Genomic DNA, 20501 nt, shown 5'->3' with positions numbered 1-20501 from the left:
CTAAGGTGACACTCCAAAGACAGTGCTGGGGAGAGTATTACATTGCCAGAGGTGCCGTCCTTTGGATGAGATTTTAAACCTAGGTCCCGTCTGCCTGTTCAGGTGGATGTTAAAGATCCCATGGTACTATTCGAAAAGAGAAGGGAGTTTCTGCCAGTATCCTGACCAACAAATCCTCAAATCAAAATTGATCACACACTCCATTGCTGTTTGTGGGACATTGCTGTGTGCAAACTGGCTGCCGTGCCCTGCCTTGGGAATCAAAACCAGGTCCTCTCGTTTGCGAGGTGGCTGCTCTAACCACTAAGCTGGAGGATTTCAAAATAGGATAATCTGTGAAGACATGTTGTATAGCTTTTCCATCCACTCCTAAACTAGCTGTAACTAATGTCCCTTTTATACCACTGGAGTAAAGCTTGTGTGGAAACAACTGCAGTAAAATTGGATTTATTCTGCCGGTGTTGAGTTAGATTCCAAACCACCACATTGAAAATGGTTTGGGAACAGAGCTCAAACTGCAAGTGTAAACTTGCATTTTATTGAATCAACAGGTGCATTCACTTAAAGGGGGCATTATTCATGTTTATGATCTTCATTAATTATCCAATCAGTACTTTTGAAGAAACAAAAATCATACATAATAAGTCATGATGCACAATTATCTGTATAACAAACCTTAAATTAATAAATAATAATAAAGAATAAAGAATAAAGTACCTTAGTTTGTAATTTACAAGACACTAAAATTAAAAAACAGAGTCTTAAATGTAAGTTTATGCATTTGATGCCATATAATAATAATAATCCTTGAATTTGATGTATCATCTTATCACACTGTTGAGACTCTTAAAGCTCTTCACAGAATATACTGTAAAGTGAATTGACTGTATTGTCAGTGAAACCTAGAAGCCAATTGCGCAGAGCGGTTTGCCTCAAACAGTCGTAGATTGAGTGACCATATTTTTTTGAAGGGATTATTCCCCCCTGAAAAGTGATCTGCCAATCGACTAATAACCGGATTCCAACATACTGCAGGCGGGTGGAGTAAGGAAACTTGCTTAAGGTCTCGCCCTGCCCAGGAATCAAACCCAAGTCCTCTCGCTTGCAAAGCGGATGCTCTAATATGTACCTTACGCTTCTTAAGTCTGCCATTCTGTGCTAGTGATTTTACTATATATTACTATAGTACACAATGTGATTTCCAAAGGATTAAGTAAAACTCATATGACAAGAATTTAAATTATATCTGTATATCATTTCAGATGAAATCTAGTGGCATTATCATGACTGAAATTTGAGTGCCCATATTGATTTGTAGATCTACTTGAAAAAGCTTCACAAGGAGAAAGTTTATGAGCTACAATTATGTTACCAATCATCAAACAAAGTGGGTGTGTTTATGTATTACGAGCTGAATTCATAAGCGCCAAATCCGTGATGCCAAGAAAGGTCACATTGCTTCAAATGTGGATCCTAGCAAGTAGTAAAATTTCGTGTCCTGATGAATTCCACAAGCACTTTCAAATCTCAAAAAACATTGTAGACAATTGCATTTTATTTTGAATTAACTACTGAATATGCTTCAGGATAATTAAATTGTACTGTGTTCTTATCTTCATTTTCCATGCAGACTATTGCCCACCAACATACAGCAGACAGATTTTACTGCGCCTCACAGTTGTGCTATGTGATTGTGGTTCTTTTTTTACTTAGCCTTGCCTCTCCCCCAATTTTGAAACAAAGGCATTTCACCTGAAAATGGATTTGCATATGCTGAAGGATTCTGTATATTTAGATACCCTGGCAAACTTCCAAGCTGCTCTGTGTTTCTGAGACAGATGTGATAGGGGTATCAAATTGCTCCCAGTCATGACAATTAACATCTCCATAGTTCATTTTATGGCTCCTTGAAAGCCAATTCCACTTGCTGTAAGCAGAGCATGAATGACCACATCTCTATCATCAAGAGTTGTATCATAACATTATCTGCCCATATATCAAGATTATGCAAACCACGCAGCCTGAGATGTACCCTAGTCTCAGCTCGAGTCTCTGTCACTGTGCAGCTCATGTTGCCATAGTGATACAATTCTGCTGTAGAACGGGGCAAATGCTAATTGTAGCCATTTGTTGTTCCTTCTGTCGCTCTTAACTTGCACAGTTACAGAGCTGCCTGAGTCTCCAGGCTAACAGCATGATGTTGCCCCAAAAGCACTTCTGGTGAAGGCAACCGGCTGCTCTGTTAAAAATTGTCTGAGCAACCTGGATTGCTTGCAATGCCGCTGTGTGGGCAAAAGCACATCTTGGCTTAAGAACTGCCAACTGTTGATCAGGGACGTGCAAATGAAAACTGGTTAGAACCTTTTGAGGAAGAGAGACTGATGATAGGAAGATTAATTTGACACCGGTCCTTTGCGACCAGTGCATGTTAAATTTGTACAACTGTTTAGTAGTATGGAGACAGTAGTAAACATGACTAGCACTCAAGAGCGCAGAAGCCACAGGTATTCTGCCTCTCCAGCATTGGCCTGGGGCTGTAAAGTAACCCTGAGGCAAAAGTTGGTACTAAGAATGAAACACTATGGAAATCAATGTTAACCATCTTGCCTTCATGTTTATGTTGTGACCTAATTGGGATCATTCATTAGCAATAAAATATTTAACTGAAAAAACATGATGTTCACTATGCTTATTTAAAATATAGGTATTTTTCAATTAAATATTTAAATACACAATTCAGCGTATTAATGCAGGTATTTTAATTACATAATAAGATCTTGAGAATACTAGGGCACAAAACCTTTCAGTACCTGCTTAATGCAGGTGAAGTTAGTAGGATAGATAGGCTCTTTCTGACTGATGAAATTGGTATTGATTTATCATAAATTTCAATGTGCCTTGGCAGGCGCTGTTTTGTTGTCAGATATGAACTGAATGTAGGCAGTTTTTGTTATCAATCATTTGTTGTCTTTGTAAGACAATTTGGAGCTGTGATAATTGATTTGATGGCTAGGTTTGACTTGAGCACTAGTGGCCGCAGCAGACTGCAACAACGTGGCAGTGCAGAGAAGTGACATAAAAAGAAGTGACATTTTTCCTCAAAGGCAAATGGTTTGTTTATTATAATGTTTAAGAACTGAGAACTAAATTATTGCTAAAACCAATTGAATGGAAGATTTTAATCAACAGTGCATTAAGTCATTTTTTTTCAAAATGGGCAATTGCAAAGAGGCAACGTAAGATAACAAGTGTGCAAATAACTAAGTTGTATGTACATATGGTAATAAGTGCAAGATTAAATCAGCATGGTAACTGAAAATGGTAAGAGAAATATTTCTTGGTTATACACTGATAAAGTGTATTTACATTAAACCTTATTTAGGAATCAGCTGTGAGAAAAGGAGTGATTATATGTGTATAGGTATGTGTGCTTTTTTTTAGTCAAAGATTGTGAGCCACCTTGCTTGAGTGTGAAAGGTGATTTGGTTAAATAGGTAGGTTGCCAGCTGGATTCTAGGTAAATTAATGATTCACCTTTACCAAGGTGAAACAGAAGACCTCACAAGGCAAGCTTGCAGCAAATTTAGCTTCACTTCACTGTGACCCATATGTTACCTTTTACTTCTTTCATTCTTGTACAAGACTCTTAACAACTATTCCTGACTTTTTCTTTCAATTTTTGACTATTATAAAATTAAACAGGAATGCCATTTCCCAGTTGGGCTGACACATATGTAGAGCAGCTCAGTAGAGATGCAGACTTTTCCCCAGCCTCAATCCCTCACTGAGCAGATGACTAGAGATGCAGGATTCTCTGCAGACTATCCTTCACAGACCGGTAATCAGGGGACAGTGCCAGACTCTTGGAGAGTGAGAGAGCAGAGTTACAGTCTTATTTACAATTCTGATATCTCATAGAAAGCTAAAAGGTGAGTTAAGACCCAGGGTTCCACATGACACCGATCCTTCACAAAGCAGGGGAGCAGGGAATAGTGCCAATCTGTTACAGAGCAGGTAAGTAGCCCAGTGCCAATCCATTATAGAGCTGGTGAGTGGAGAACAGTGCCAATCTCTGATTAAGCAGATATATACCCTTATCTATAATTCTAATTCCTCACAAAACAGCCAGCAGATGAATTTAAGATGTAACCTTTTAACATTGAAGGAGCACCTTACAGAGTACTCCTCTATAACATGCTTCCAGTCTCCCACTCTCCTAATTGATCAATAAAGAAGAATCCCAGACATTCTCAGAAAAGGTGAATTGAGTAAAGAGTGACAGTGACTCACAAAGCACATCAGTGGCCAAACTCACAAAAGAGGTCAATGTGTAAGTCGCTCCGAGTAGGTTGGCAGAACCCGTCGTCATGGAGCAGAGTGCTAGTCACTCTCAGAGCACATTGATGGAAATACAGATGTCAATGATTCCTCAATGAGAGCATCAATATCATTTCATGATTTAACATATCTCTTGGTCCACAAACTGGAAAGAAGAATTCCATTTATCGTAAGCTAGTGTTCCAAAGGTTGGAACTCAAATCTTGTGATTATAGGGAGGCTAAGATCGTCCGAACATTTTCCATGGTTTCCATCTAGTTTGTTTCTTATAAATTCTAGTATTTTGTTTGCTTTCTAAAGTACTTGGGAATGCTGGGTTTTAGTGACCTGTCTGCTATGATCTCTTCCATTCTCATGCTTCAAGCATACATCTATTTTGTGCATATTAAACTGGATTTGCATCCTTTCTTTCAAGAAATCCAGCAATTTCCGAGTTGAATGAATTTGAGAATATGGTATGTATTGTTTACCACCCCTCACAACCTACAAATTAGAATCCCCTTAACATTTTTTCAGACTCCAAAACAATTATAAATAATTAGCAACATCCTATCCCAAGACTCAACTTTAGAAGTGAAAATAACAACAAATTACATTTGTATCGTGCCTTGTACACGTCAGGCGGATGTCTCAAAGCGCTGGACAGTCAAGGATCCGCACAAATTAAAACAGTATTAATGAAAGAAAGTCACAAATGGGATCTCTTGTGGCAACCAGTACTTAGTTCCAATACTCCTGGAATTAGATCACTTTGGAACAGAGTTCCCACAGGTTGATAAGATGCACATACAGTTACTACTGTAGTAGGAGTTGCTGTTTGTGATGTCTGGCTATATGCATCAGAATTTTAGACCTCTTAGGTATTTTATAGTGTGATGGCTACTCTATATTGTTTTTTACTTTCTATAAAACTTGAAGAAGCAACATAGGATCAGGAGTAGGCCATTTCGTCCCTCGAGCCTCTTTTGCCATTCTACTGGATCATGGCTGATTTGTACCTCAACTCCATTCACCCGCCCTTGCTCCATTTTCCTTTTTTACCCCATCTAACAAAAATCTGTCGACCTTAGTCTTGAAATTTTGAATGGATCCAGCATCCATAGCCTTTTGGGGGAGATAGTTCCAAATTTCCACTCTCCTTTGTGTGAAAAAGTGCTGCCTAATTTCACTCCTAAATGGCGTAGCTCTAATTTTAAAATTATGCCCCCTTGCTCTGGATTCCCCCACCAGAGGAAATAGTCATTTTCCATCCTCATTTCTTCCCTGAAAGTGATAACATTATAGCGCAGAGATGGGTGTTCCTCACTTTAGATAAAAGCAGATTCAGTTTTTGGGCTTTCCCTTACTTGGTTCCTTACATAATGTTCCAGAAACAAATCCTACCCAAAAAGTCCCACAAACCTTTTGTTAAGTAAATGAACAAAGTAGATGATACAAATTTCACCTGATCATTAAGATAATATATTATATCTTGTTGGTTTGGGAACTGATGATAGAGAGTAGGGAGATCACACATAGTGAAATTAAGCGGGTTTCTGAGATTAATTAACTTGACCGTGTCAGAAGAAATAAGACAGCACAGCTATTACATTTTGAGTCAATCTGGGGATTGCTTTCCACAATAATGTCAAGGAGTGCACTGCGGTTTAGCGGTTTGGATGGAGGGATCACTTTACAGATCATGATCATTTAAAACACATTATTCACAGCATTGTGGGATTAACTGGATTTAGTCTATTGATTTTTATTAATTCTTCATTGTCCTCATTTGTTGATCTGATTCTTAAGTATTTTGCAAACAAAACAGAAAATACTAAAGCACAGAAATAAATGTATAACACAGCAGGTTACAATAAAACACAAATGTCAAGAGTTTCTAAACTCTGAAATTCTATGAATTTAAATGAGTCCATTTTGTGAAAGTACCACACCGGGGGCTTTTCCTGCACCTCTTTGTAACATGATAAGATAATTAGATAGTGTGTGAGGTCCCAAGTTTTATTTCAACAAGACACAAAGCTACAGCTGAATTTGGTTTGCATCAACATGTAAATTGTACATTCCTTTTCCCGATACTGATAACCCAACTGTTTCAATTCATGTTCACTTTCAAGAGGCATTTTGCTGAGTTGAGGTACAGTGTAATATAATCAGAAATAAAAACCTGACTCTACGCGTAGTGAATCTTAAATTGAACAGGAATTCATTATTCATACATATGAATTAATCATATACAGTAATCAAAAAATATAAGGAATCAGGACAACTTAGTAGCATTTTGAGATGTCCTGACGCAAAAGGCACTATATAAATATAAATTATCAATAGCAAAACACAAATGGTTAATATATTCCTGTTGAACTTATAATATCATAATCTTGAAATGACCATCTAATTAATGTTTCTGGAGCAAAATTATTTTATGGAAACTCAAGGTTAACAAATATCAGTATTTACAGCCTGAATGACAACTTAATTTTGGAAGAGTAGCCTATGGCTTTTTAATGTCATCTTCACTGACTTTCCTGTGATAATGAAATATTCTCTCAGAACTTTGTATGAGCAGTAAATTAATATATTGTGCAGGTTTCCAAGTAGCATTTGCCCAGGAGGTCTTTGATGTACCTGTATTTCTTTCCACAAATATGATTAGATTGGTGATTCACTATTGGCAATGTAAACAAACAAGCAGGTTAAGAAAACAGGTTTAAAAAAGAAAACTGAGCAATGGCATAATAATAAGGGGGAAATATTTAATGAAGCAGCAAATAGGACTTCTATTGATCATTGGGCTTCCTAAATTCAACAGAAAAGAGAATTGCAACAGCTTAAGAAAAAAACCTACAATAAATCTAAAAAAGAGCTAATCAGAATGCAAGCTTTGTCTTAAAACACACAAATGTTCTCTTTTACCTTTCAGGTGAAAAGAGCTTCAGGCCTTGGTATTAAATACAAGTGTGTTAAACAACAGATCTTATTCCACAACTGGGAGTATCCTGACTATTTCAGAATTATTTTAGTGATTCCTTTAAGCAAAGATAGTGCTTTAGTTAAACCAATAATCTGGTCATCAATTCAATTACACAAAACACAAGTGGTCCTCCTTCACAGCCTATGGTTGTATTTGTTGAGGGACATCAGCAAATGTGTTCAAGACAGTAGAATCACATAAGAATATACTGTATACATATTATATGTGTATATATATTTGAACCCCATTATAATGTGGTGGTTTGGGTCCGTGTAATCAGACCCTATGTTATAACAGGTTGTGCTGTAGTGTGGTTGCTGGTTAGCATTGCAGGTCAGCAGGTCACCGATGATTCTGACAAAATCAAACCTCTCTGTGCATGTGCATACCACACATGAAGCGTGGTATTGCTCTCCCGAGCGTTCCAGTGTACCGAAGTGCAAGATAAGGGGTCAGTTGACTATACAACACTATCCCAATATGTAGAGAAAGATCTGATTGTCTTAAAACTGAAGAATTTTATTCATGCTGTTTTTAAATCCCTAGAAAGATGGTGTTTTGGGGAACTTGCAAAATGCCAAGAATTTATATTTTCACAAGTCTTTACTTCAATAAGTAGCACTATCACACATATCTGAAGTTCAATGTCTAAGTAATGAATTTCCAATGCAAGGTGCTTTCATTAAGCTGGCAACACCAACCAGGGTCTATCCCAAGTTTCTTAGTAGCACTGCCTTCATTATGGCTTAACACCTGCACATTTACTCATGTGTATCAGATTGGCTCATTCAGTCTCAACACAGGAAACATCAAAGACAGCTGTACAGCAGATTCAACCTTTCATTATTCAATCAGCTGAGATTCTTAATGGAACAATGTCTGTTAGATCCCACTTAGATCCACAATGTTTTAAGATCTTTCCAGTTGATTCTGGTTTCATAGTGATCTCCCGAAACATCTTTACCTGCTCTAGGACATGATAATTGACCAAATTCTTCTGATAGCATTGCCCTTCCATTCCAATTAAAATGATCAATTCCACCCCTGCCTCATTATGGTGACTGTCATGACTTTATCAGGATGGGCTACACATTTTTAAGCTTGATTAATGCTATTTGAGCATAATTAGAATAAATGTCGGTTGGAACGCAAAGCTGTACTGTAAGTGTTGTACTTCACAGTGTGACACAGCATCAGCCTGTGGCACTACCAATAAACTTTCAGTTTGAAATGCATGACAGTTATCAACATAAGAATGCCTACAATTACTTGTGTTTTACCCAAATTTGCATATCGTCCTTTATTCAACAAGACCCACAGAATATGTCAAGTGTAAGTGCTAAATAACTGTTTATCTTGACTTAACAAGATGAGCAAAATGTATGTTTACATGAGGTGTCATGTATGTAGTGTACCTTATAGGCATATGGAAATGGTGCAGTAATTATAGATACCAAAGCCCTTTGACAGTTTTTGGTTACCCTATCTTTCCAACAATTTTGGTTTTAAGGTGGAGAAATTTTAAATTCTGTAACAGAAGGTGAGATAATTGTTTTGAAGTTTAAATGTGCAACATGAGGTAGAAGACAATTGTATACAACATAATCATGATGATCACAAAATTGGTTTGAATGAATTAGGCCCTTCAGCACATCAGATCTCATCCCTCCAAAATATCCACTCTACCATCCTATCATCATATCATCAAGCTGTGTTTAATGAATTCTGTTTTGTCCATTCAACCACCATTCCAGTCGCTAATTACCCTCTGAATAAAGAAAAACTTCCTGAAATTGCCCTTTACAACTAAATTTATATCCTATTGTTCTACCGTCTTTGTTCATCCTAAAGTATTATTCTGGGTGTACTTTATCAGTCCCATCTAAAATGTAATATACCTCTATAAGATTCCCTCTGAGTAGTCTTCTTTCAAGACTGAGGAGCCCTAGCTTGTCTAATCATTGCTCATTGCTCAACATTGTAGACCATCCTTATTGCTGTCTTCTGCATTGTCTCTAGGTTCTGGACAAATGTCTTATGTTACGATGAACAGACTGTATAGGGTACTCTTGGTGTGGCCTGACCAGAGCACTCTGCAGCCTGAATATATTGGTTGGGGATCTAAATTCAACTGATGTATCAATATAGCCCAGCATTCTATTAAGCGCTCTGGGACACTATACTGTGTGAGGAGCGCTATATAAATGCAAGTTGTTATTTGCCTTGTTTATTCTTGCCTCACATTGTTTGGACATGGTGTGTAATGAGTCAACTAAGACTGTTAGATCTCATTCAGCTTCCCCTTGGCAAGTTCTATCCCATCCATGGAGTACATGCATTTCATATTCTTACTTCCTGTATTAAACTTCATTTGCCAATTATCAGCCCATATGCATCCCCCATCAAGCTCTCTTTGTAGGACCTTTGCTGCTTAAAAACAGAGCCCACAGGAACCCCTTAACTTGGTTTCATCTGCAAATTTAACTACCTTACACTGGGTACTGGCTACCTTACCCCTCCCATTTTGCCCTGGCTCACCTGAAACCCTCTATTTCCCTTCAGACAATTCTGTAACTATGTCTATGTCTTGCCCTTGATGCCCATTGACCTCAGGTTGTGAATGAGTATTTCATGTGGTACTTTGTCAAACATTTTTTTAAAAGTTTAGATACACCACATCATATGGCTTCCCACAGTCAATTTGACCTGTTACGGGATGTCTCAGCACAGTTCACAGAATATACTGTAAAGTAAATTGATTGGATAATGTTCATTGTATGTTTAGATGGTACAATAAACCCATGCATAACTGAAGATTTGTTTTTTTTCCTTCTGCATCACCACTGTTACACATGGGGTTGAGTCAAAGTGGTTTATATTGAAGGATTGAAAATACTCCCAGAAAAGTTTGTGACCTTGTTTGATGTAAGAAATAATCTGAAAAATCTATGCTGTGAATATAAAAATAGTACTTTTTCTAAAGGTAGATATATTTCTCCTGATAGTATAAGATGAAATTTAAACCATTGGTCTTCGGAGGTGTCTCTTTCCTCTCTGTGAAATGTGTTCTTTGAATGTAGTTAAATCTGTATTTTGACAGTTTAGACCTTTGATGAGATTAACACAGTGCGTGAGCACAGTGGGTCTAATATGGACATAGCTTTAATGTAGCTGGAGAAATACATAAAACGAGTTGTGTTGAATCATGACGTTTTACAATGCTATTAAAAATTGCAGTCATGCTTACTGAGAATGCTTGCTCACATGTAATACCTCTACTATTCCTTTTTTGTGTCACTAATTTTTTTTAACAATTTAGTTTGAAATATAGAGTGCCCATGGGCTACTAAATTATAATAAAATTCCTAGATATGATTCCTGTTTAATTAGTATGAAAATTAAATTTGTACCAGAAGACTGTTGTCCTTTCTGAAATTTCATTTTGTTCATATTCCCATCAGACTGCATTTGTCTGAAGGAAGGGAGATAACATTAACCAAAATGATTATTCTGAATAGGAAATGGTAATTAGAATGAAAGTAATTAAGTCGAGAATTAATTTTTTCCCTGCATTACATAAATTCAACTTACAATGTCCTGGTGTTGCTGTACGCAGTAGAAGGGTCAGTTTCTTCCAATAGGTTGTTTAAAGTTTTGTTAGTTGTGCCTATTAAGAATTCTACGTTGAAACAATGCATATGTGTTTATTTAAAAGGAAGCATTGGAGCGTATCTTTTTAATGCTAAGTCCTTGTTACTTTTTCATGGGAAGAAATGGTTTGGTCAGTTACATATATATTTACAATGTTTGCACATTATGCAAAGGGAAATTTAAACATATTTTGTTTTGTGTTTGAAGCATGTGTGTGTTTTCGGGCAAGTGAATAGCTTCCACAGAGAGCATTTTACTTAATTCCTTTATATTGCAATCTAATATTATGAGATGTTTATAGCAAATTAGAAGTGGAGTCATATTGTTTTAAAAAAAAGTAGTTTGCAGTTTTACTACTATAGATTTTATTTTAGTAAAACTCACTGAATGACACAGAGCCTTATTATCAGTTAATATGAAGAAAATAGAATTAGATGAGCATGTGATTGGATTGCATATACATATCTAGGCTCCACTTTTCCAACACCATGCTTGCCAGTCTCCTTGGCTCTATCTCCACAAACTCAAATCAGACAGAATTCTCCAGTTTATATCCTCTGCCGCACCCAGCTCTAATAGCCGTTCCTCCCCACCTGGCTTCCAATCCTCACCGGATCAATTGTAAGATCCTCATCTTTATACACAGTATTGCACCACACTATCAGCGTCATCTCCTGCATCTCTGCTTCCCCACCGATTTCTTCTGCTACGCCAACTCCGGCTTGCTACATGCTCAACTCTCCACAATCGCCAGACAAGCCTTCACTTTGCCCCTCCCTCTGAAACACTCTGAAAGTTCCTTCACCTTGCCTTTCCCTCACTGCTATGAAATCCCATGTAAACACATACTTCTTTAACTGCACTTTTGGCCACCACCTTCAACCCTCCTAGCTCTGTCCCAGCTCTGGATAGATTCTGGGAGTCTAACCAGCGGACACAAATATAAGATTGCAATTAGGGGATCAACAAGAATTTAGGAGAAACTATTTTATAATCATAATAATAATATGCAGAGGGTAGTGAGATTGTTGAACTTGTTGCCTGACGGGGTGATTGAATCAGATAGTGTAGATGCATTCAAGAAGAAGCTAGACCTTCACGAGAGGGAGGGAGGGATGAATGGTATGGTAGGGAGTAAAAGACTCATTTGGAGTATAAACACTGGCACGGACTGGATGGCCAGAGGATCTCGTTTCTGGGCTTTAAATTCTTTGTAATACTACTATGTCTTTGCAATACCTGGTCCTTAGCCCTTTGAGGTCAATGGCAGTAGTACCATGATAAAATCTATCAGTATGGGATGAGAGAAGCTGAGAACTGTCTGAGGAGACACATAGCGAAGCCAGACACATCTCAATAATTCAGGGCAGAGTTTTGAGAAATAGATGCTTCCTCAACCCCAAACCAAATGACCGGGGTAAATAGTGGGCCAATTTATGTGTCACATCGGTTCTTTTTGCACTAATTGTACTTTTGAGTGCATTTATATTGGCAATGAAGAAAATTTTCAAAAAAAACATAGCACCTTTCACAGATTTAAATTTACTCTTGAATAAATAAACACTCAAATGTTGTGACACATCGTGGTTCTTTTTTATTTGTTCTACACAGGAAGGAATAATATGTAATAGGGGGAAGCATGCTGAGACATATTTTATGTTTTATGAGAAATGTCATTTGAAATGCAAGTGCATGCCCATTCACAGACCTTAGCCAGCTCATCTGTTCTGCACTGCAAACTGTATCACTTTTTTTTGTTTAACACTGGTTTTCAGACCACACTCAGATTTTGTTTGCTAATGGCAAAGTAAAGTGTGGTTTGGACTTTAAGCACAGGTATTTACAGCATATTGTCAAAGGAAGGAGAATTAAGATTCTTGGAGGAATACCAGCATATTCAGAGAGGGAGTGCTTTGGTTATTGGTAAAATCATTATTGTACTGATAGTTTCCTCTAATATATGGAAACAATAATCGTGCTAGACTCTACAGTGTATGCCTTGGTGACAAACTAAAATGGAACATTAGCCAAAATTACAAATACACATTAATACTGTCCAAGTCTCCATTGGACACAACGTAACCAGGTTAATCTTCCAAGACTAACATTTACATATTAACCGCACTTCATAGGTTTTGAAGGTCTCATAAATAAAACAAAAACAGCAACAAAACAGTTTATTTGTAGCATTCAGTATGTACAATTGTTTTTATTTTTCTGTATAATTTTACATTCATTAGTATGTAATTTTAATTTCTGCCAACAAACTAATTTTTATTAAGATGCAATATTTCTGATACCCAGTGATTTGGCATTGCTCATATTGGTGGACAGGCTGGAGTTTTATTTACATAGTGGAGCATGTGTTGGCAGCTGACTGAGCCAGATAATCTTGGTGGATGGTTGGTTGGGGGATGTGGCAGCAGTTTGGTAAAGAATATAGCAGATAATTGTGTGGGTGTGAGATGCAGTGATTCAGAAATCGAAGTTCAGTTCTGAGTGGTGCTGGTCTGGATAAAGTGTTTTGGTCCAATTTGCAAAAGAGGACAACACTGATGACTTGTCTTGGTTTCCAATTCACCTGAAGCATGCTCCTGGTCAGCTTGATGATTGCAAAACACAGGAAACAAACTTTATAGAGTTTCCTATATAAGCTGGGGATGTCACGGTAAATCCATGTTTCAGAGTTTCAAATTGCAGAAGACCTAGTATTTAGTTAACTTTGGTTGACAGCAGCTTCACTTTGCATGAAGCCTTCAACAAACAATCAATAATTACACTGCTAATAGATAACTATTCTTCATATGTACACACCTTCTTGTTCCAAATTGCATTGCCTTATATTTAATAAGAAATGCAGATTAATGTAATAAAACTGCTATTTAACCTGATAAATCACCATAATGTATTTGTAAATAACAGTTTAATTGAGGATGCAGTTCAGATGTTTATTGATCAATCTGTAAATATAGCAACAACTATAAAAGTGTTATGTCCCAAAAGGCATTATGCTGTTCTACAGCTTCAACATTTTGGGAATAATTGTGTTAGAACATCTTTTTTTAAAAAAAGCAAATTGGGCAACAATTCACATGTTCTGTTTTCTGGAGAAATTATAAATTACACATTCACTATACTTTCTAGTATATCTTGTAAAGTGCTTTGAGACATCCTCCTGACATGAAAGGTACTATATCAAATGCGAGGATTATTTTAATTCAGTTTAGTTGTCCTTCGTAGACAGCATTGAGACAGAATATCCAAAGATATAAATATTCAAGTCCAACAGGAGAGAGATGCACTTACTGATCCATGACAGCGATCTGAAGGTGGATTGTTAAGTATTGGCCACATCATTTATACCTTTTGGAACTATATACTGTGTTTTTGTTATGATCATGTAGGATGTGAAATAGGATACAACATTATTGATCCATAATTTAGAGAAATTTGTAAACCTAAAATGTAGTAGTCAAAAAATAACCATATTATTCACAAATTTCAAGTTCACAACAATATTTTTCTGCCTAAGAATAAACGACAAACTGAAAATCCTGGAAACATATTTTCTGATAAAAGGTTATCCCTGAAATATTAACCAATTTTTCTTTTCCTAATGAGGATTTCCAGTATTTCTGTTTTGAAGCATATTTTAGCTTCTTTCCTGCCCATTCATTGTTTAATCTCAGCTCAACTAGCAATGGGTGTAATGCCATAGAATCAGTCTGTCAAAAATCATTTTTACATGCGCATTATAATTATAATTTCAACTAAATTTATAAGTGTTCCATCCTCATCAGGCAATGTACGTTTTTTGAAAATGAATATCCTTACAACTGTCCATTGTTTCATTCATGTTGACTTGGTCAAGATCAAAAACTTGCTAAGCTGCAAATCACAGGCACTAACCCATTAACATTGGCAGCTGCATGCCTATGTTTACTTTATTCTCATGACCTTTTGAGTATCGTTTGAATGATGTATACAACATCTTCTCTCAGCCTCTTTCGTGGGGCCTATGTGTGTGTGAGTTGTTATTTCTGTATTGCTGATCAAAATGCAATAGCCTCTTGTTGATATACTTGCTGTTTTTTGTCCATCCAGTACAAATGATAAATTAAAGATCAGATATTACTGGCTGGATAAGGAAAATATTTCATTGAACAACTGGCCTGTGTACCTTAGTTGCAATTGTGTTGTCTCCAGATATACTCACAAATGTGCTCAATCCAACATGCACTGTTCTTTGATTAAAACATCACAACCATATATGAATTTAAGTAAACATTTATTTTTTCAGTCCCCTGAAATGATGTATTTTATTACAAATGTTGTACAATACAGACCTCTAATAGACCTCTGTAGGTAATAATAACAATTTGATATAATGCCTTACATGTTGTTGAAATCCCTCAAAGTGCTTCACATGATTTACTGTGAAGTGCAGTGACTATTTGTAAGAATAATGCAGCAATGCTGCAAAAATGCAATATTCTAATTGTTGCCTTTATGTTTGGTATATTTGTTGGTAATGTTTTTGTCTTCCCGCAACTATAAAGATTTCCGTCAGTCATACTCAATACGTATTTGGTTGGTTGATATATGCACATAGTTTGAATGTTTTGAAGATGGCCACAAGCTGTGCATTTTCGTATGATTATTCCTCAAACTGAAAGAGTGGTGTTAGCCAATAAAATGCGGCATCTGACTCCAAGTCTTATTTTGCTTTCAAATTGAGGATCATATAGTATCAAAATTTAACAATACTATAATGATTATTTTGATTGCTTTTAAAGCCATTCAGTAGAATATTACTGCATCATACATGTGGCTCCCTGCCTGCCATCCTATTCTCACTTGCTTTATTTTGGATATAATCCAAAATGGCAACCAGTAGTACTTCAGTTTTTTCAATGATGTAATAAACTTGAACCATTTCAGATGATCACCAGATTAATGTACAAGATATCCTGTCATCAAAATCTAATTTCCTTTTGAAAGAAAGCACAATCACGCAAATGCCAAGATGATATCCAGCAACTCTTCCATTCAGTTGTGGCTGCAGTAACTTTTAAATCAACTTATTTTTGATGTGGCACATTTGGTGATTGTTATGATCTGTCTGCTAATCTATTTGCTGCCAGTGAAAGCTCATATTTTTCACTGTTGGTGTCCATGGTTTTGGAAGAAGCATTTATTATTTGTGTGGACTTATTCCCATTTTACGCTCTTCTGTCTCCGTCATCTTTTATTATGGCTTTCAGCCATTCTACACCATCGTTTAAAAGAAAGCATGGTATTATCCATTATAATGTTAACTATGAATGATTAGTTGGTTCAGTTCCTTTGAATATGCAGGTATCTGTGCAATTGAACTGTTGATTTAATTTTTCGGACCTCTCCTAAGACTGGTGGATTGTGAGAAACAGATCTGCACCATTCTTCTCCACCAAAATTTTAGTTGATTGTTACAAGCTAAATGGGTCATAAAAGTAAATATATTTATCAACAAAATGGGCATTACCAGCTTCTTAAGAATCTATTTTAATGTTTCACACTCCTATTAAGCACAGGAATTTATGAGGACTAAAATCTGGTGATTACTTACAATAGATATAAAACCCCTTATCATAATTGTCGAGTAGTGTTTAAATGATCAAAAATGTCTTTCTACAATGAAGTTTTTTTGGCTGTCTGTCAAACTTTGGTGAAATTCCTTGCAAATTACCAGTAAAATGAGGCCCCTGCAGAGCTGAAGAACCTAGAAGCTGCCAAAATGGTTCAGTGATTTAATGTCGGTGTCCCACAGCTTCAGATGTAATCAGCAGATGCTCCAGTATTAACATAAATGTTTTTCTAACCTCAGCTGTCGGAGAGAAATAAAAGCTTCCTATCTGTTTCTGATCAAATTCATTTTGCTTGCTTTTGCATAATTAACGTCCCATGATGATACCTAACCTTTCTATCCAATATCGAATGTTGGTCCAGGCAAAATCCATGGCAGTCTGAACAATCCGCATATAGTATGTGAAGGGAAATTTAAATAGATTATACACAAATCTCCTGTTCCCTTCATTTCTAATAATTAGCATTCTGCCCATGATTTGCTGAAGAGAGCGACATACTGTTATTTTGTTCTTTCTTCCACCACATGCAATGTGCAATTTCATAAGGTCATTTCTGTTATTTCTTTCTGCTAACATTCTATTGTTTGAAATACTGAACCACTCTGATTTGATTCCGAAAAGCCTTTGAGATGAAGAATCACAGAATTCCACAATTTAAACAAAAATGGTGAAAATGGCAGAATCTATTGTTGAACAATGTTCGACAATATAGCTAACTACTATATTGGCACTCGGCAGTGTCAATGTTTTACAATTTGATACTGTATGTTCAATGTTTCATTTGGAATAAAGTCAATGGAACTCACTAGAACATAAGGTAGACAAACTGATAAATGTTCCAAAACATTGGTACATAAACTTTAATACATTACTGTGCGGAGATACATCATCCAGAACACTTATTTGTATTTTTCTTTCCTCACCTGAGTACGCAGCAATAAATACAAAGTGGTGGACTATACTGAGCTTGTGGGTGGAGCTATGGTCCATTATTGGAAGACATCAAATCATCACTGTTCAATATATCATGCTACCCCCTACCGGTTAATGCTGTTTTTCAAAAACTGGCCCTAAAATACTGATAGCCAGGAAAGCCACTAGGTTTTGGAAAAAGCATTTATTTTCTTGCCTCTGGTCTAAAGGTGATCATACTACAGAGGTTTGCTGAGATTGTCCAAGCTACTGTGTAAAGTACTCATCCATCACTGTGAACCCCCTGGTCATGAAATGACAGTGCAGTAAATATCTTCAGCAGAAGCCTTTTAAAGTACAAGCTGTTTTCTGTAGGAATTTTCAGCTTTCACATAAAACACACAGTCATGAGTGACTGCTTCTGTTCCAAAGTCATTACAGTATGGATGATAGAACATCTTTCAGAGAATAACCAAAAACTTTAAATGTCATGTCAAGTTTGCTGAGGCTGTTTTCAAGCTATGCTCAAGGTTACATGAATATGGAGTGTACCGTTTTTATATTTGACGATGTGGGAGAAGATAATTCATAATGTTTGCTAGAAGTCTGCAACCTGGCTGATAAAATTTCTGTTTCTTGCTCCTATGGAGAGTCAATCAGCCAAAGCCATTTAATCATTGACTGTACAGTAGACTGCTACGGCAGGTGTGATAAGTCAAGATCACTGTCACTTATTAGTAACATGCTGCAAAGATATCAAAAATGATAGAAAATAGATTTTCTTTGAAAATTAAATTGTATTTATATTATATTTTGCTGTACCTCTAAGCCTTTCAGATCTCAAGATATCTCTAAAAACTCAGTATTCTTTACAACCCTCCCCCCACCCTACCCCCAAACAATTTTGGATGGCACAGTAGTTTATGGCAAATTTGCTATTCTCACACATTTTTCATGACAACAACCACTTGCACTTATATGGCACCCTCCTCTCAGGGTAGCGTCTCATATCACGATTGTCCCATCTGCCTCACTCAACATGTAAATGTAAATCACTCCATTAAAGATGCATTCTCTTATTCTGGCATCAAATCCACCTGAAGCTGAATCTACTGAGTGGACAAAGAGGATTTCTAACTGAAGCTACCGGGTTTGTGTTATTAAGTCCCTGCTTATCCAATGATATTTATGTGCTTCTCTGCATGATTGACATTTTCTGGAGTTTTTGTCACCTTTGCATTTTTTTACCTCTGATGCTAATATGCTGTTTCCTCTAAATTGCTCCACTTTACATGGCCCTTTCAAAGTATGCTCACCTCTGTTTTGTAATTTAATTTGTCTTTCCCCCCCCCCACCGCTGCAGAAAATCAAAAGACACAACTGGAAAGGTCACGGTCTCGCCAGAACATCCACTTAAACTCAACAAGAATTCCAATTGCCAAGGAGCTCAGTTATGAAGTAGAAGCTCAGTCATCTACTGCAAGAAGTAAAGCTGTCGGCAGAAGGGAGGGTCTTGCTGGTTTAGGCAGCAGGGAGAAGGCGGTGGAAACCATTAATTCTATTGCTAAGGGAGATGCTGTTCCTGAAGTTGAAGCACTGCTTGCAAGGTTACGTGCTTTATAGATCCTACCTTCATACAGAGGTCCAATCCAGGGTGTTGAAACATCTTGGAATTATTAAGGCCAATGAGAAACGTAATCAATTCGGATATAAATTCACAAATTATGGCATTTTGGTGATTGAGACAAATCTATTATAATAAAACATGAATCTCAGGTACAGAAACCTTAGGCCCATGTCTCAATATAATAACTTGCCTCGCAAGCGAGAGGATCTGGGTTCGATTCCTGGACAGGACGAAACGTTGGGCAAGTTTCTTCATTCCACATGCCTTTGTTTGCCTAGCAGTAAGTCGGAACCCGGTTGTTAGTCGATTGGAGGATCGCTTTTCCGGTTGATAATAATCCCTTCAAGAAAATAATAATTTTGGTTACTCAATCCACGACTGTTTGCCACAATTTGCTCGCAAAATATACAGTCAATTTACTTTACAGTATATTCTGTGAAGAGCTTTGAGACGTCTGGAAGACGTGATAAAGCGCTATATTGAAGGCAAATATTATAAACCAATATTCAACACAATCAAAGTCGATAGTGTGGAATGTCTAGTTTGCACATTTGCATTTACACCATTCACATGGGAAATACACTGATCCGGATTGACTTCCACTTATGCAATACTTTGTCCCTATATCAGATCACACATCAAATAGTTTTTATTCATAGTGTGAGACATGCAGAGAGTTTGCAGGGAATCAGACAATCAGCAGGGCTTCACATCAGACTTCACACAAATATTTTGTATTTACAGTCATTCTTTTAAATTGGTGATAGAAAGTACAATTTATTCAAGAGCAATAGTGAAGCACTTCCATACCAATGCATTTTCAGAACAGGTGCAAATTAGGTATGAAGCCAAGCTAGTGGCTCTCATGTGAACAGTATTTTTTGTATTCTTAATTACGTGCTGTGGTTGAGATCCCTAATAGAAGACAGTTTTTGTTTTAACATCACTAAACCAAGTCTACACCAGTGGGATGATCTTACATAATAGACCATAGTATTTTATTACCTATGTATATAATTATTAACCCAAAACATGCAGTAAAATATGCATCCTTACCAAATCTTGCATTTTAGAAATCTTTCAGTACTGTTATTATGCAAGCCGATAGTGGTTATGTACCAAAGATATTATTTGCTTAAATTGTATTTGAAAAATATATAAACAGCATATTATTTGTATGAGTGCAATCTTCCCTAAAATATAATTGTTTGTATATATCTACACTTTATACATTCTTTTCATATGAATGTTGCAGCAGAATTTTATTTTACTAATTATTGTAACGATGCATAATTGTTAACTAAAATCTTCAAAGCAATTCCAGTCGCAGAAAGTGGAAAATTGTTGTTTTCTATCACTGCATAAAGCGTCTTAC

General features: G+C 36.6%; 1 protein-coding gene across 1 annotated transcript in view; it reads left to right on the top strand.

Moving 5' to 3' along the window:
* Nucleotides 1-19473, top strand: part of LOC103178647 (protein diaphanous homolog 3-like) — a 108901-nt gene extending 89428 nt beyond the window's left edge. Inside the window, exon 12 of the mRNA XM_007893498.1 lies at nucleotides 18863-19473. Within this exon, the coding sequence (XP_007891689.1) occupies nucleotides 18863-19122 (260 nt within the window). The 3' untranslated portion in view covers nucleotides 19123-19473. The remainder of the gene's footprint in view (nucleotides 1-18862) is intronic.
* Nucleotides 19474-20501: the final 1028 nt, after the last annotated feature.

This window comes from Callorhinchus milii, unplaced genomic scaffold (assembly GCF_018977255.1).
Source record: "Callorhinchus milii isolate IMCB2004 unplaced genomic scaffold, IMCB_Cmil_1.0 Scaffold4, whole genome shotgun sequence".
Classification (NCBI taxonomy): Eukaryota; Metazoa; Chordata; class Chondrichthyes; order Chimaeriformes; family Callorhinchidae; genus Callorhinchus; species Callorhinchus milii.
This window is presented reverse-complemented; position numbering and strand designations above follow the sequence as displayed.